Consider the following 17,986-nt stretch of genomic DNA (forward strand, 5'->3'; position numbering starts at 1 on the left):
GCCAGCTTCAGCATCAGCTCGGCTTGGGTTCTGGGGCCCTTGCCACCCCCTTCTAGTCAAGTGGATCAGGGCCTCCCCTACAGTGGGACTTTGGACAGAGCCTTTCCTAAATTTGCACCTCCTGTTGGGCAGGAAGGGAAACAATTCACAGAGGGAAGGTCTTCTCCAGGGCCACAGAGAGACTCCCTGCAATCCCTCTCTCCTGTCATCTTCCCATCTTTCCCTTCTGTCCTGGAGGCCTCCATGAGGCCTGAGATTCTGGCCCCACCCACCTCCACCAACCATCCCTGGACTACCTAGAAGTTCTATTGGAACCTCAGGATGTGACAGAAGAGAGAAGTGAAGAAATTTTCCAAAGGTGGTCAAGCTCAGACTCCATTCTGTCGTCAGCAGAGGACAGTGATCAGGAAGACAGGCTCTCAGCTGGTCAGGCTTACACTGAACCCCGTCTCTGCTACTTGCTGGCTGTGTGGCCTTGGGCAAGTCACCTCCCCTTTCTGTGCCTCACTCTCCTCATCTATAAAATGGGGATACCTGCCTCGTGGGCTTACAGTGAAGAAGCAATGATTAATGTGTAACATGTAACGTATAATGCCTGGCACAGAGGCAGCAGTTACCAGGAATAGCACTCACTGCTGTGTATAGCTTCAGGATAGGGGGCAGTGATGGCAAGAGGGGAGAAGCAGTGGATTGACATCACAATTTCTAATCCTCCCAGCCCAGTCACCCCGGAAGGCTCAAAACTAGAAACACACAGAAAAGGCCAAGAACAAGAAATAACACAGGCCTTTTATTTGCTCCAGAACTTGGCTGCTGTGTAGTCTGAGGATGACATGCTTTCCCGGAGCCCATCAGGGACACCCCACCCAGGGGTTCCAGATTTCTGTGAGGTCAGACTGCAGCACCCCTACAGCCCTCATCAGTCCAGAAGGCCCGGCTGCCCGCCCTGGACCAGCAAATTCCCTGAAACTGGAAAATGGTGCCTGCCTTTTCTGTAAGGGGGCTTTTCACAAGGCGGTTAAAATATTGCACTTGTAAATTAAAAGGAAAACTGATGAGGCAAGGGTGTTTCCTATTACAGGATAACGTGCCAAGCATCCAACTACTGTTTAAATAAATAGAACGCAAGGAGGGGGTCTGAGCTGCAAGCCCCAGTAGCCCCCTAGCAGGGCCCTCGAGGCCAGGCCTGGGCCCCCTGTCCCGTCAGCCAGTTCTTTAAGGAACTTGGTCAACTTGAAGTCTCGGCAGCAGGGAGCAGCAGCTCCGGAACTGGCTCAGCTGGGTCCCTGACCTGCCAGGGCCCTTGGGCCCCCTCGTACCGGGGCAGTGGGGACCCAATGGGGCCAGCCCTTCTACTCCGCCAGTGGTCTGGGCCTCTCTTGGTCCAGGCTTCACATCCAAATGTCCGTCTGTCCGTCCAGAGATGACGCCTCCGGGGGCCTTCTTGTCCCCTCCATCGCAGTAGGGGAGGGCGGCAGGTGGGAAGGGGGGCCCAGCCCGCCTGGTGTGAACGCTGAGCTCTGCCCTGGTGGCCCCTAAAGCGGGGGACTCATCTTCTTCTGGTTAATGAGGTCCAGGTAGAGGTCAGAGCGGAGGAAGCGAGGGTACGAGTCCTTTTCCATGAGCCCGAAGATGCGCTTCTGCGCCAGGTCAAAGCAGCCCCGTGTGACGCTCTGCAGGTTGTTTTTGGTTTGTTCCCGTGTGTCCGAGTCCAGGTTTACCTGCGGGGGGTCAGGGTCAGGGCTCTCTGCAAGGGGCTGACCGTGGGGGCCAGGTGCTGGGAATCAGACCGATTCAGCCTCTTTGCCTCCAAACCCCTTCTGCTCCACACCTTAGCGTTCAGAGCAGAGGCCCTCAGGTCATCGGATTCAAGTCCTGGCTTAATCACTGTAAGGGTGGTAGAATTTACAGGGCCTGAAAACACCACCTGTAGGGTCAGGCTGCTTGCGCTCAAATCCTAGCAGTGCCATGCCTAGGTGTGCATCTTTAAGCAAATCACTCAAGTGCTCTAAGCCTTAGATTTCTTAGCCCCACGCTAGCAGTAACAGTATACTCCTCAGCTGTGAATATTAAACAAGATCATCCATAAAAAGCACTTTGCATCCAGTGCTTGGTGTACAGCAAGCACTCAATAGATGTGAGCTGCTAATATTGGGCTCTCTGAAACTGTCTCCTCATTTTTTTAATGAAGATAATATTAAAACCTATTTACTTGTGGGGATTAAGTATGAGAGCATATACATAAAGGGCTTAGCACATGCCTGGCATATAGCAACACCTAGACGATAGCAGTTTTTATTATTAATAGGATTGCCTTCTTGCCTGGGCCCAGCTTGCTTTCTTTCTGCCCTGGCCTCCAAGAGTCACTCTGGCCTCTTCCCTTCCTGAGCTTCTGGCTACTGCCTTGAGGCTGCCAACACCCCCTACCACAGAAGGGCCACTGGATGCTGTGGGTGTCAGGGGACTGAGGGCCCAGTCTGAGGTCCTACCTCCTTGCATGCCTGGATCGCAATGTATTCAGCAAAGATCTTCTTGGCTTTGGCTGCCATCTTGGATTGTGACTTGACTTTCTTGAAGTCCTCACATGCCAGCCAGAACTCCAGGTTCTCCTCACTAAACTCGGTGCGAAGGAAGGCCTGGAACACTGCTAACCCGTCTGTTAAGAGAAACCCAGACGCCAGGGTAAGAGGGACAGCAGGTCCCTCCTGCCCTCAGGACTCCCCAGCTTACCCTCCTTGGGCCTTGAGGGTGGAGACGCTGGAAAGCCGGGAGCCCTGGGATGTAGTCCCAGCCCTGCCATTGCCTCTTTATTGATAGACCTTGGGAAGGTCTCTCCCCAGTCTATGCCTCATTTTCCTCATCTGTAAAATGGGGGCCGCAAGTCCTCTCTATTTGAGCCCTGAGAGGATCAGACGGGACCCTGCCCATTAGACGGCTGGTTCATTTTGCCCAGTGTAAGCCCTCAGTGCATAGAAATGTTTATTGTTATTCTGGGAATCTGAGTCTGAGCACACAGGTCCCAACGGCCTCTAGCAAGTGGTGCCAGCGCCTGTGGACAGGGAGGGGCTGGCAGAAGCCAGCTTGAAAGCCAGACCAAGAGCCTCTGCCCAGGCCCAGCCTCTCCTCAACAGCAGGACCCATGACAGAGGAATAGGCACTCTCTAGGGTCTAGACAAAGAGGGAGGGAAGGGATGGAGGTAGGGGAGAGAGGCAGGGGGAAAACAGGCCAGCTGGCCCCACTTACATTTGTGAAGCAGCAGCTTCTCCAAGGATTCGCCCCACTTGAGGGCTTCCTCTGAGGTGGGCCTGAGGGGTGAGGGAAGGGGCACAGTGAGGGCATGGTAAGGCCTGGGCTAGGCTGTGGCTGGGCGCCCTTTGTTAACTGCCCTTGGCCCAGACAGCAACTGAGTCCAGGAGGAAGGCAGCCCCCAGCCACCGACATCTTGGCCCACCCCCCTTCTTGGCACCAGCACCATTTCTGCCCTCCACATCCCCCCACCTGGCCTCTCAGGGCAACTGTTCCCTGTGAGGTTTGCTGCTTGCTGGGTACCAGGCTCCCTTACAAGGGCTTCCATCTCCCCAGAGGGGGACCAAGCCAGCGAAGCCCCTTCTAGTCAATCCCACCACCCAGCCCGGCTCCCAGGCTAGTGAGTGCCTGAGAGGTCTCAGGGGTGCCAGGGAAGACCTACTTGAATGACTTCATCACTTTGTCTGCCTTGCCCGCTGGCTGGGCCCCGGGGGACTCGTTCCGACGCCTGAAGATGCCCAGCTTATTCTTCATGTCCTTGGCTCTGCAGGCAGAAGCAGAGAGGAGGTCAGTCAGTCTGGCACACTCGGCCCCTGCAAATGCAGGGTGGGAGCAGGGTGGGCTGGGGCGAGGGGCACCTACTCCTTCATTGTGTGCCGCCTCTGCAGGTTCCCGTTGCGCGTGAGGTACATGCCTCGGAGCATCTCTGTAGGCCCCCCTCACCTCAGGAACCCGGAAGGGTCCGCAGAGAACACCCCCAGGCTGCTGCCCCCACCCTGCGTCCCAGGTAGGCAGGCGGCGATGGTGCAGCCCGCGGTAGCCGAGCGCTCGCTGGGATCCCGCTGGATGACTGCACTCCCAGGCACAGTCCAGGGCTGAGACTCAGACAGAGGGAGCCAGGAAATGGGAGGGACCAGGACGGGGAGCGGAAAAAAAAATATCCCCACTGGCCAACCCGAAGAGGAGCGGGAGCCCGTGAAAGCAGCATGTGTCTGTAAGGGGCGGCCTCCGGGGCGGCCGGCAGGAAGCCAGACCCAGTTATTTGTGACCGGCCTCCCTGTTACCATGGCGGCGCCAGGGGAAGGAGGAGAAAACAAGTCAGCAAATTGCTGGAAGGGAAGGAGGGGAGGCCCTGCCCACCCGGGTGGTAAGCCTGGCTATTTTTAACCAAGAACCATTTTTAGCCTTGCCACTCCCTCCGGAGGCAGCAGAGTCAGTGCTGGACGAAGCTACCGGAAAGGAAAGGGTTAAATGCCTCTTGCCCCAGTCTTTGTCCTTTGACCCCCAACACTGGGCACCTCCCAGAGTATAGCTCCCCAGCCCACCTCTCAGGCAGTGTCCCAAAAGTCGAAGGACAATTTTAAGCCGTAATAACTTAGAAAGTACACATGCCACAAACTTGCAAAACCACCATTTAAAAGCTGAGCTATTTAAATTTTTAATATGTGCTCTGTTTTGTGATTTTTGAATAATAAAATTTTTATTTTAATTTTTGGTTTCTGTCTTATTGAAGATGGAAAATGCTGACTGGAAGCAAATTTTTTAATTAAAAATTTATCATCCAAGTCACAAAACTAAGTAAGCACAAATTTAAATTATGAACCTTTCAAGTGTTTTGTAAGTTTGTAGCACTTATGCTTCTGAAGTTATTACAGCCTAAAACAGCATGAAGAATTTTGGGACACCCTGTGAAGTTAAGGGAAGTGGAACAGGGTGGAGGTTAAGAGCTGAAGCTCTGGAGCTAGACAGCCATGGGTTCAAATCCTTGCTCCAACAGTTACCGGTTGTGTGGCCCTTGTCAAGTTACCTTACCTCTCTGAACGTCAGGTTTACTCATCTGTTAACCAGGGATGATAACAGTACCCATCTGCTGGGGTTGTTGCAAGAACCCAGTGAGGAAGATGCGCAGCACCTGACACAAAAGTGCTTAACACTGTAGCTGGACAGGAGGCCCAGAAATGTCCTGAGGGTCTGGGACAGCTGCCCAGGGATGGGGACCCTACTCTAGCAGGTTCCAAGCCGAAACAGTGCCAAGGAGTCAGGGTACTGGGAGCCCTCTGGGCGAAGACCGAGGTCCTCAGAGAGCCCTGGGACAGCTAGGAGAGAGACAGCACTGCTCCCTAAGACAGAGCTCAGAAGCTGCCACCCAGACAGTGCTCTGTGTTGAGAGCCCTCCCCAGGTCCACTGCTGAGGACAAAGAAGCCCAGGGACGGGGAGGGGCTTTCCTGGGATTCAGGGGACACTCACTCCAACCTGCAGGCTGCCTCCATCCACCTGGGCTCCTTGTTTCTCTATGGCTGAAGGAGGCTGAGGCTCTTGGCCAGCCACGCCTTTCCTCCTGGACACGCAGCTGCAGAGCCCAGCTGAGGGGCCCTTGGAAGTCCCTGATTCCCATGGGCAAATCTCAGAAGGATGGGGGGCAGAGGGATCCCACGTGTCTCTATTTGGACCCAGAAGGCAGAACGGCGACCCACAAGAGGAAGCTAATGGAGCCGTGAAAAGTCAGAATGAGTGGCCTCTTGGGGAGTGGGCTTTGTCACTAGGGGCTCTAAGGCTACTTGGCAGGGGTACTGTGGAAAGGGACCTACCTCAGATGGACTCCGCACCCAGCTTAAAAATATCAGGCCCTGGAGCCAGCATGCCAGGCTTAAATCCCAGCTCCACCACTTTACACGCTATGTGACCTTGGACAAGCAACTTAACCCTTGGTGTTTCAGTTTACTCCTATGTAAAATAAGGATAATAACAAAGCCTAATCTGTAAGCTTTTGGAAAAGATTAGATAACAGCTATAATGCACGTGGAACAGTGCCTGCCACAAGAAATGTTGGTTATTATTTTTATCATTATCCCAGGTTTTTTTATAAGAGTCCTTGACTAAGCTTTTAAGAGTATAAGCTTCAGGCATTCGAAGTGCAGCACTCTCTCCAAAAGGAGGCCAGAGTTGGCGAGCCCACCGTGTGCGTGTGGCTGGCCCTCAGCCTCCTGGATGCTGGACCTCTGCTGCCACGCACCGTTCCACTCCTCGGAACCCTCTTCCACCCCAGCTCTCTGGCCTTGAACGGAGCCTTCTCTGTCCTAAAAGCGGTTAAACCAGGGCAGTTAGTGCAAAGGACTATTTTTATTTATGCTTTTGCCTTCCCTAGAAAGTGCAAATTGTTCCTGGCTAGAGAGTGGGAGAAGCCTCCAGTTGCTGCAGAAAACTGGAGAGGGCAGAGGAACTGGGGTGAGAAAGAGTTTCCAGGGCAGTGGACCCTAGCCAAGGTCAAGGCTAAGGAAGAGGGCCGCTGGAGGCGTCTGGGAAGGAGTTCTATCTTCCTCCCCCAGGCCCAAAGTGTGCATAATGCTGAGCGCTTCAGGACCTCTGGGAGCCACAGTGTGGCCCACTGTCCCCTCCCCTGTGCTTGCTCCAAGTCTCTGGGGCCTGAGGGGACAAGAACAGAGGAGAACCGATGCACACACCCCATTAATTGGCACCTCCTCCAAAATGAAAATAAAAAGGGCCAGAGTGTGGCCAGAAAGGCTAGAAGAGCGTGGGATCCGCTATCTGGGCCAGCAGTGCCCCCTCCTGGCAGCTTCAGAGACGGTCAGCATTCAAGACCTGAAGACTGGAGGAGAGACAAGAACCCGTGAACTGTCAGTTCAACCCTTTCTCTGGTCACCGGTCTGGAGGAGGCCCAGAGGGAGCAAAGGACTTGCTGAGGTCACTCAGCCACTGCTCAGCTCAGAGGCTGGGCCAGGGCCAGGGCATCCTGGCTGAGGCCTCTATTGGTTCATGTCCCTCACTCTGTGTGAATACTAAGGACGGTGCTGGACATTCAGGACCCTGGTGCCCCCACCCTGGGGCCACCATTAAGCCCCATGATCCTGTTGTTCACTGGTGTCTGAGGCTGTGGGCAGGACTGGGCACTGCCTCTTCTCCCCTGCTGGATGCCTGCAGAAGAGGCAAGCCTGAAGCCAGGAGGAAGAGGGATGCTGGGGAGCCTCTCTGATCACAAGAGTGAGGGCCATGGGTCTTTTCAACGTACAGGTTTTTGCTCTTTCTCTTCCGGGAGGCTTCATCATCGTCACCAGCAGCATCAGCCCCGCTCAGCTGCAGAGAGAAGACAGACACATTATAGCCTAGGTATCTAGGGGCTGCTGCCCAAGCAAGGAATGGCTCCGGGATCCAGTAGCTCCCACAAGCAGCCCTCCCAAAGCTCCCACTCCTTGTGGGAGACCCTACTGCTGGGAACAGCCTGTATGTGGAGTATGGTTTGCCTGGCAGAGCCTCCAGCCAAAGGGTTCTCTTCCTGGTGCATGTAGGAACCCCGCCTGCTGGGAAGAAGCCAGAAGAACAGTACTAATGAGGGAAGGCACTATCCTAGGCAGTAAGGCAGGCTGGAGAGCAGGGCTCCAGTCGGGGTTCTGTTGAGTGACTGGGCCAAATTGCCACCCCTCTCTGAGCACATGTTAGGAGTTCAAGAAGTATCTGACCAATGAATGAATGAATCAGGAGTGGGAAGCAGACCCAGTAAGATTAGTGTGATGGTTAAGGTTACATGTCAACTTGGCTAGGCCATGATTCTCAATGGTTTGGCAGATACTATGCAATCGTCCTCCATTTTGTGATCTGATATAAGCAGCCAATCAGTTGAAAGAGGAGCTTCCCTGGGGGTGTGGCCTGCATCCAATATATATAAATGTTCTGGCAAAGCTCGCCCTCTCTGGATCCTGCATCCAACTTGTCATACTCTGACCTCCAGTTCTCAGAATATGGGCCAGCAGCCTGCCATCTGACCTGCAGATTTGGGGTTTGTCAGCCCCTGCAACCACATGAGTCAGGAGAAGTTTCCAGCCTGACACCTGACCCACAGATTTGGGACTTGCCGGCCTCCACAACTTCGTGAGCCATTTCCTTGAAATAAATTTCTCCCTCTCTCTATATTTATACACTTGGCTGGTCTTGCTTCTCTAGAGAACCCAGCATAAGACAATGAGTCTGAGACCCTCACTGCTGAATCATTAGGCTGAGACCCAGTCCTGCAACTTCATCACCCATCGCTCCATTGCGGCTCACAGATTCTACCACACCCACACCCATCTCCTTGCCCTTGCCTGTGCAGTGCCCCTTCCCTGGAAGGTTCTCTCTCCTCTTCCCCTCCATCTCTGCCTCCTCCCAGTCTGCCCCTCCTCCTTGCCTCCAGACCACTCCAACCTCCTGCCATCTCTACTGTGGCTGCCCTATTTCCCTGCCTGGGCCCAGGATCTCAGCAGTGCCGGCCCGGAGCACAAGCCCAAGAAATGCTCCAAGTCAGCAGAGGAGCCCAGAGTGAGCTGGGTGTGGATGCTTTGTCCTAAGGCAGGGAGCAGGCCACCAGGTATGGATACCAGCTCTGACTCTTTATGAAATCCACTTGGGCCTCAGTTTCCTCTTCTATAAAATAAAGAAGACAGCCTAAGCCCTAAAACGCTGTGTTTTTATTTCAAGAAAGAAAAGTGGCTTTATTCCAGATATAGCCAGCAGGAGTAATGACTAGCCTCATTGGCGCAGCCTACCTTCTACCACTGAAGGAAGGGAGGGAGGGAGGATGGATGGATGGATGGATGGATGGATGGATGGATGGATGGGTGGGTGGGTGGGTGGGTGGGTGGATGGGTGGATGGTGGGTGGGTGGGTGGGTGGATGGGTGGAGGGTGGATGGGTGGGTGGGTGGGTGGATGGGTGGATGGTGGATGGGTGGATGGTGGATGGATGGGTTGGTGGGTGGATAAATTGGTGAGTTACAACTCTATTTATGGAGTTCGAACTATGGGCCAGACTGGGACCAGCATTATCCAGATGTTGTTGTTGTTAGGTGCCATCAAGTTGATTTTTCGACCCATAGTCACCCCACGTGGCACAGCAGAACTGCCCCGTAGGGCTTTCTAGGCTGCAATCTTTATGAAAGCAGATTGCCAAGTTTTTCTCCTGCAGGGTAGCTGGGTGGGTTGGAACCGCCAACCTTTCAGTTAGCAGTCCAGCACTTAACCATTGCGCCACTAGCGTCCCTTATTATCCAGATGCTAATTCATCAATCCTCACAGTAAATGCATAAAGTGAACTAAAGTTCAGGAGTCACTTGGCTGGTCTGACTCAAGGCCCGTCTTTCTCCGCCAGAGGATGCTGCTACTCAAATACAAGGACAGGGCACAGTTTGAATGTCTGCGGTGACAGACTCGGGAAATGCTGCCTCCTTCCCAACAATGCTGCCCCACCAGGGTTGTAAACACACGTGTGCATACGTGCACACACAGGCACACACCCTCATATGGTGTGTGGTTTCAGGGCTCAGGTTTGGAGCCAGGCCTGGGAATACAGCCTGCCTCCACAGACTTTAGATAAGGTTCCTAGCCTCTCAGCCTCAGTTTTTTAGCTATACCATATGCATGGTGACAGCTGCCCCACACGGCTGTTGGCAGATTCACCAGGATAAATTCTGGGCCTCCTTGGTCCAGTCCTGGCACACAGGGCACCATTAGTAACCAGAGGCTGCCAGTGTTCATTGCCTGTTGTGAGCGTTACTACTGTCACCCCATTATACACACAGGCTACAGTCACGCTGACCTGGCTGGCCAGGGCCTGAAGCCCCCACCCGTGGGAACGGGCCCTCAGCGCTGGGCTTCCTCCCATTCTAACCTCAGCTTCCGTACTTTATCGGCTCCACACAATGGGCCTGGGGACCCCTCCTGCCCCACCCGCCACCCCCAGCCTCTGCACTGCTGGGAAATGGGCTCTTCCTGCCACTGGGAGGGGATCATCTTCAGCAGTGACAGGCCCAGCCAAGCTGGCCTGATAGAGAGGGCCAGCAGCTCGCACCCTGGGAGTCAGCCCCACAGGCAGCTGAGGGAACCCAGGCACCCAGGGTGGTCCTAATAGCCAGGAAGAGAAGAAACTGAGACCGAAAGCCAGGGTTCTGATTCCCAGCCCCAGGAACTCCCCAACTCCCCAGGGAGGCTCCTGCCTCCAGTCTTAGAAGAGGCCAGAGTGGCCCCCAAGTCTCCTCCCACCTGAATCTGTAGCAAGGCCCACCTGGGGGCCCAACATGCACAGCAGTCCAGCTGCTCACCACTGTCTCTTCAAGCAACTCTGCCCTGTTGAAGGGCAAATGCTATGAGCACAGCTCCACCCAGCTCTTTCTTCACCACAGGCAGGAGTCCTGATGCCTGGCCCAGCCTTGCCTGGCTACCTCCAGGGACTGGGAACTTGCTGCCTCTTGGAATAATAATTATAATTGTGATTATAACTATAATAATAGTAGTGGTTAAGAGTGTGTAATCTAAACTTCCTGGATTTAAATCCTAGTTCAGTCACTTATTAGCTAATTGACCTTAGCCAAGTTACTTCCCCTCTCTGCCTGTTGTTTGCCATAGAGTCGATTCTCATAGCTACCCCACAGGACAGAGGAGAACTCCCCACAGGGTTTTCTAGGCTGTAATCTTTATGGGAGCAGATCTCCAGGTCTTTTCTTCTGCAGAGCAGCTGGTGGATTCAAACCACCAACCTTTTGGTTAGCAGCTTAGTACTTAATCATTACGCCACCAGAGCTCCTTCCTCTCTGCCTCAGTTTCTTTATCTGTAAATGAGGATAATCATTTAACCTACCTCACAGAGCTATTGTGAAGATTAAGTAAGTTAAGACACGTGACATGATTAGCACAGCTTCTGGCACATGGGAGTTGCTCAGTAACTATTAGCTATTGTGGTTATTATTACTACCTAATCAACTTGACAGCACTGGGTTACACTGGGTAATGGTAATATTGGAAACCTTGGTGGTGTCGTGGTCAAGAGCTACAGCTGCTAACCAAAAGGTAGGCAGTGTGAATCCACCAGGTGCTCCTTGGAAATCCTATGGGGGCTATTCTACTCTGTCCTGTAGGGTCGCTATGAGTTAGAATCAACTTGATGGCAATTGGTTTGGTGTTTCTTTTCTTTTTTTTTAATGGTAATACTATTAGTATTATTTAAGCACTCACTATGTGTCAGGCACTGTGCTAAGTACATGATCTAATTTCATCTTCACAACAATCCTAAGAACTACTTGCTGTTATTAACCCTGTGTACAGCTGAGGAAACTGAGGCCCAGAGCTGATAACTGGCCTGGGTTCTCAGGGCTGACAAAAAGCAGAGAATTTCAGCCCCAGCCCCAGAGCCTGCACCCCTCCAGCCCACCCCCTTCTGTGAGCAAGGCCTCACTTGGTTTCCTCTATTGATCCTGCTCTGACTTCTGGCCATGCCTGGCTGCCCTCTCTGACCAAGCCCAGCCTGGGAGCCCTATGGAGGCATGTGAAAACACTGAATCTAAACTCTGTGGCTAATTGTTTAGACATAGGAAACAATTCTTCTTTAGGCTGTTTCTGAAGATGTGCTATCACATCTTGGAGCTGGAAGGCCTCTTAGGGGTCATCTTGTCTGACTTCCAGATTAGGCGGGGCAGCTCAGGGTAGCAGGACTAGCACCTTCAGCTGACAGCCCCTGTCCAAGCCAGCCCTCTGCAGGGGGAGAGGGAAAAGGAAGCTCAGCCAAGGACGGGACACAGCCTGTGGTCTCTTCACTGTTGAACAACGGCCAGTGACCCTGGGCCAAGTGAGGCCAGGCTGGGGTAAGATTTGATGGCAGCATCTTGGGCGCAGACTCAGGATTTATTCTTGAGGGTTTCTCTGGCTTCCCTAGAAAAGGGCAGGTGTAGGCCAGTGGATCTCTTGGGAGCAGCTGGTAAGGCGGGGATCTGGCAGCAGGGGGCACCGTGGGGCCACTCAGCTCAGCACAGGGAGCCAGATTCACTGGGTAACCCTTCCACAAAGACTTAAAAACCTGTTGCTGGTGGGTCAACTCATAGTGACCCTATAGGACAGAGTAGAACTGCCCCATAGGGTTTCCAAGGAGCGCTTGGGGGATTCAAACTGCCAACTTTTTTGGTTAACAGCCTAGCTCTTAACCACTGCACCACCAGGGCTAGTACTCCTAATTTATAAAAGAAAATCAAGGCTCAGAGGAAGGAAGCAAGCCAGGAGGAGGCAGAGCTGAGACTGAATGCAGGTCTGTTTGACTCCACAGCCTGAAGACTTCCCTCCTTTCCTCTTCTCCTTTCCTGGGCATTGCCAGTGGCCTGTCAGCACTAGCTGACCCTCCAAGAAAGCCAGGCCCAGCCAGGGAATTGCACCTCTCCCTTCTGCCAGCACCTCTCTTCTGCCCCTGCTCCTCACCCTCATGAGATGCACAGGGTCTGAAGTAGGGCCAGAAGAGGCCATCATCCTGCCCCACCGGTCCTTGCTGTGTAGCCTGGAGCAATCACTTCTCAGCCTCATCCTCCCCACTTGTAAGACAAGTACAACAAGTCCCACCTTGCAGCAAAGGTGTGAAGGTTAGAAAAGGGATCTTGACATACTTTGTGAAAGTTGTGATAACTGTTACTACTCTTGCTACTACTACCCTCCACTTACTCCTCAACTTGATTGTCATTTACGGAACACTCACCAGGTGCTGGGTACCAGGCACTGCCCTAAGTGCCTTGTCTGAATCAAGCTATTTAATCTTCCCACCAACCCAGTGAAGGAGGTATGACCATACCCATTTCATCAATGAGGAAGCTGAGGCTCAGAGAGGGGCAGGGACTTGCCCAAGCCCACCACCACTGAGCTAGACCAGGGTGCTTGTCCAGTCCAGGCCCTCACTTCCCCTTGACAAGAGTGGACTTCTTACTGAAGCCAGCTGGCTAGAAGGAGGAGGATGTGAATGATGATGGAGGACTCGGGCCTGTTGAGTGGAAACCACACGGAAAAGTGGCTGCCTCAGGGCTGGGAGCCTCTGAAGTTCCTGCAGCTTAGTCACTAGAGCCAAGGAAAGAAAGCAACAGGTCAAAAGAGGGTGGGGAAGGAGAAGATGCCAGTGGGGACCTTGGGCACCCAAAGGAGGAAGCTGAGACAGGAGCCAGCTGATCCAGGTCTGCTGGACTCTCAGGCGGAAGTGTCTGTCCCAAAATAGCAGCTGAGATCAACTGAGCAGGAACTAGAAGTGTATGCATAAATGTGTGTGAATTTATCTGTGTGCAAATACTTGAAAGGGTCTGGTGGGGAAAATCAGAATGCGGGGGCTCAAGGCAAGTGGTAGGCCCTTAAGCCTCGGCCACGCTCCAGAGAGAAGTGGCCGGGCCCGGCCTGAGAAAGTCTGAAGCCTCACCTCGGATGGGCCCTCTCCTGCAGCCACTGTACCAAGAAATGGCCTAAGGTAATGATACTCAAACTTTAGGGAGCACCAGAATCCTTGGAGGACTTGCTTAAAATGCAGGGTCTAAAGGAGCCCTGGTGGTGCAGTGGTTAAAGCACATGTCTGATAACTGAAAGGTCAGTGGTCTGAACCCATCAGCCGCTCCACAGGAGGAAGATGTGGCAGTTGGCTTCCATAAAGGTTTAGTCTTGGAAACCCTATGGGGCAGTTCTACTGTGTCCTATAGGGTCATTCTGGGTCAGAATCAACTTGACAGCAGTGGATTTGGTTTTTTAGGTTTGGGCATCACCGCTGGAAATTCTGAATCTAGCGGTCTGGCGTTAGGGCCCAAGAATATGGAGCACATCAAAGTTTGAGAACCACTGGCCTTCAGGATGCAGTCCCAGTTCCTAGGCCTAAAGTTCAAGGTCCTTTTCTGGGGGGCCCCAGGCTGCCCTTCCAGCCTGACCACGAGATTTCCTCTCAAGTGCCAAGTCTGCCTTATTGCTTGCTAGTGGCCAAGAAGCTAAGAAGGCTTCTGAGGTCATGCCCCAGTCCAGTAGGAAAGAGTGCTGGAATCCATTAGTGATGTCTGCCACAGGTTTGGAGCAAGGAGTGGCAGCATGAGTGCCATGTGTTTGGCATCCTTGCCCTCTAGGAATCCCCTGCTCTAACCAGACTGGCTTCCACAGACAGTTTTGTCCAGGTCATTTCCTCTTTCACAGAATGTCTGCCTCATCCTCTTGTTATTCTAAACCTGTTCAACATCCAAGGCCAAGCTTACAGGCTCTTTCTTCAGATGCCTTCCCTGGTGGCCCCAGGCCCCAGAGACACTCTTCCCTGAGCTCCAAGATCTCTGAGGGTCAGCTGATCTCCATGGGCCCTGCCGCCCCCTCCACGCACCTAGCCTAACAGTTCCCGGCACAGTGCCTTGCGCTGACTGTTAGCATTTCAAGAAAAGAAATGGGTACCAGCACTTTCATAGGGTGTGCACTAATGTCCTCAGGTACCAGGTGCTTCCAAATCACCCTCAACCACCCTGAGACGTTAGTGCAATTAACCCTTACTTTTCAGAGAAGGAAACTAAGGGTCAGTGACTCACCCAAGGCCACACAGTAGGTGAGGAACAAAGCCTGGACTCAAGCTGGCCGGTGGGCTAAAAGAACCTGGCACACAGCAGGACATCAATAAACACTTACTCATCTATTTATAAATATTTGCAAGATGCAAATAGCATGTCCCTTAAGAGCTCCAGCCCTGGAGCCAGATTCTAATTCGAGTTCAGTCGTTTTATAAACCATGTAGCCTGGGGCAAGTTGGACAACCTCTCTCTGCCTCAGATTCCTCATCTGTAAAAGGAGGATAACAATAGTATCTACTTCATAAGGCCACTGTGAGAATTAATGTAAATTGCTTAGAATAGTCCCAGCACAGACTAAAACATGTGTTTTTGTCGATGTTGTTGGCTAAAAGGTTTCTAGTCTGGCTAGGCCTGGACTAAGTCTAAATTCTGTATTTCTACTGTCTCAGACCTTTTAGATCTAAATGCCCAGTGTCCTGGGCTAGGCCACACCCACCCTACTTTCTGTGGGGATCATCAACAGAGCTGTAAAAACACATAAAGTCAGGGGTCTAAGTCCAGGCTCTGCCTTTTCGCTCCCTCCAAGCCTCAGCTTTATCATCTATCAAATGGGGAGAAGGTTCATTGGGAGGCCTAGAAGAGGGCAGGGTGGGGAAAGGGTGACTTCTGGTTCCTTGGAGCCCCGGTGTCTGTCTTACCTATCCCCTTCCTCCCCCCATTCATGGCCTTCTTACCTTCCTGTGTCCCGTGAAGAAGAGAGAGAGGTGGTGCATGGAGCCACCATTGCGGCCCAGTTCCTTCTTGAGGGTGCGGGGTGAAGGCATGGCCCAGGTGGACGATGCCCCCTCACCGTCGGAGCAGTGCAAGGTGGTGTCAGAGGCGAAGCAGGGCCCTCGGGCCTCCTGCAGCAGACTGCCCTCGCTGTGTGTCCGGCGCCGCAGGGAGTTCTGCACCCGCAGTGAGAAGCCTCCCTCAGTGCCCTGGCCCGTCTCGATCATACTGCTGCGCTTGGCTTCACTGTGCTGCCCGTAGTTGTCATCGCTCGTGTCCTCGTCCTCATCTTCCTCGCCCTCATCCCCTTCATCCCCTTCCTCAGCCTCCTCCTCATTTCCTGAGCTGCCCCCCTCTGCTCCTGCCTCCTGACTGTAGGCACTATCCAGCCGGACCTCAGGGATCACGAAGGTGGGCCTGGAGGCCATAGGAGGGTCCCTGATGGCTGCTAGCGGTCCCCCGGAGCCCGTAGTCTCCTCAGCAAGAGCCTCAGCTGGCAGGGAGACCCGGCTGGGAGGCATGTCTTCACAGGGTGGAATGTCCTGGGCAGGGGTTTCCTGGATAGCAAGGAGGTCTTGGCTGAGTAGAGGATCCTGGCTGGCAGGGGGTTCTTGGCTAGCAGGAAGGCCCTGGCAGAGTGGGGGGTCTTGGGCTGGGGGGGGATCCTGGTATGGTGGGGAGTCTTTGCTTGGTTGGGGTTCCTGGCCTGGAGGGGGTTCCCTGCAGGAAGGCGAGTCTTTGCTGGTTAGTGGTTCTTGGGGAGGAGAAGGTTCCTGGCCAGAAGAGTAGTCTTTGTTGGGTGAAAGGTCTTGTCCTGGAGGAGGCTCCTGACCAGGAATGCGGTCCTTGTTGGGTGAGGGATCTTCGGCACCTGGCCCCTTCCCTTCCTCCAAGGGCATCTCCCTCTTCTCACCTCCCTCCGTCTCAAACATCTGGGCAAGAAAAAGAAAACAAGAAAGGTTCAGAAAGAGGCTGGGAGATGTCACCCGCTGTGCCTGAGCCAACATGACAGTGGCTGAAACACAAGCAGTTGCCTGAATGCCACACCCCTTGCCCCACCATCTGAGGGCCAGGAGTGCCAGATGAAAACCTGAAGGCCTCGTTGGCTTGGCTGTCTAAGGGATCTCACCCTTCTGCTCCACCAAAAACATGGTTGGTCATGTAGGAGAGAAGGGGAAAAGGTAACTACCATTTACCCAGCTCCTATTGCATGCCAGGAACCGGGCTAACTTAAAATCCCCCTCTTACGTAATCCTCCCAATGGCCCTATATGGGAAGTATTATTGTCCCCATTTTACAGAGAAGGAAACAGAGGTGAAGTCACCTCTATGTGTAAAGGGGAAGCCAGGCAGCCTATCCCTTATGACCCAGAACCATGCCACACCCCCAAACCAGAACAGTACCAGGTAACAGAATCTTGAACCCAGCCAACGATTATCTTCTACCTGAATCAAAGTTTAAAAAACGTCTAATGCATCTTTCAAACAAGAACTTGCTCTGTGTGTTGTGTTTAAATATTTTTCACTAGTGATCTGGAATAAAACCACAGCTTCAAAATACTGCCCACACCTGGACTAGACAGATATCACAGACATGGGCCCTCACTGAGGGACCATCCACCCAGTGATTTTTAAACTGTTTGGAGGAACCACAGGGATTCCACGAAACACAAAGCATTTCCTGCCTTGCATGCTCCGCTCCGCTACTGCTACCAAAGGAACGCCCAGGGTTTTCGCTGGGTTCCTACAGCAGAACACATTTGGAATGGGAAAAGCTGACCGACCCCATGATGGAAATCTGAACACAGCTATCTCACAGGAAGAGTGGGGCTCAGAGAAGGTCAGGAGGGTCCGTGGTGTCGCAGCCAGACAGGGAAGCAGCACTCAGGCCTGGGGCTGGGGCCCCTCATCACATTTCAGGGCTTAGAGTGCTGGAGCTAGAACCATTTAGAGCCCAGGTTTTGTCCTTGAAGAGGCCAAGAGAACTGATGGAAGAGAACGACCCCATGCGTAGCGGGGAACTGTACAGGTGCTTGGGAATGCATGGACACAAACACACACATACATGCACACAGACATACACAAATATTGGTGGAGAATTTCAGAGTGCAAGTACTCCCAAAACATAGACTAAAAGCTCTTGCTATAGAGACCTTTGCACAGCTGCCCAGAGACTGAAAGGCTGTGCCAAAAGCCGTCCTTTCCTGAGAAGTCGTTTGAGCCCTGGGAGTCGGTCTGTGATAACGAAGCTCCAGGCAAGCCTCACATAGGAGTAAGCGACCCAGGCGTGGCTGCACAGCTGTGGCTACAGGGTCCTGTGCACATGTGTCAGAGGCCACGGTGGCATCTGGGAGCGTCAGAGCACATGTGAAAGCTCGTGTGGGTAAGAGCAGCCTCCTGGGAGCATGAACGTAAAAGGCGGGGCAGGCCAAGAGTGGAGGAAACGGCTGAGCAAGGGAGGGGAAGCCTTGAGAAACTCTGGCCAGGGTCAGAGAAGCTACCCCTGGTTCTCGTTCCCAGGCACAGCCAGGTGCCCAGCTGGCCCCAAGGGCTTCCTGCCTGCCAATAGAAGATGACTCTACCTAGGGACCCCTGGGACTGGGTAACCTCAGATCCTGAGACACCAACAGAAGATGACTCCCCCCAGGGACCCCTGGGAC

At 53.3% G+C, this 17,986-nt stretch overlaps 1 protein-coding gene across 6 annotated transcripts in view; it reads right to left on the minus strand.

Annotated features, from left to right (window-relative positions):
* Window positions 1-768: 768 nt before the first annotated feature.
* The window catches only part of LOC100658384 (regulator of G protein signaling 3), a 183,736-nt gene continuing 166,518 nt past the window's right edge, over window positions 769-17,986 (minus strand). For 4 of the 6 annotated variants that reach the window (XM_023545027.2, XM_023545029.2, XM_023545031.2 and 1 more), the window contains 6 exons: window positions 15,291-16,259; window positions 7,276-7,340; window positions 3,690-3,791; window positions 3,245-3,306; window positions 2,490-2,656; window positions 769-1,721 (listed from right to left, as the gene is read on the minus strand). In XM_023545027.2, coding sequence (XP_023400795.2) covers window positions 1,536-1,721; window positions 2,490-2,656; window positions 3,245-3,306; window positions 3,690-3,791; window positions 7,276-7,340; window positions 15,291-16,259 — 1,551 coding nt within the window. In that variant the 3' untranslated portion in view covers window positions 769-1,535. The other 2 variants (XM_010587718.3, XM_023545035.2) reach the window with 2 other exon arrangements.

This window comes from Loxodonta africana, chromosome 9, assembly GCF_030014295.1.
Source record: "Loxodonta africana isolate mLoxAfr1 chromosome 9, mLoxAfr1.hap2, whole genome shotgun sequence".
Classification (NCBI taxonomy): domain Eukaryota; kingdom Metazoa; phylum Chordata; class Mammalia; order Proboscidea; family Elephantidae; genus Loxodonta; species Loxodonta africana.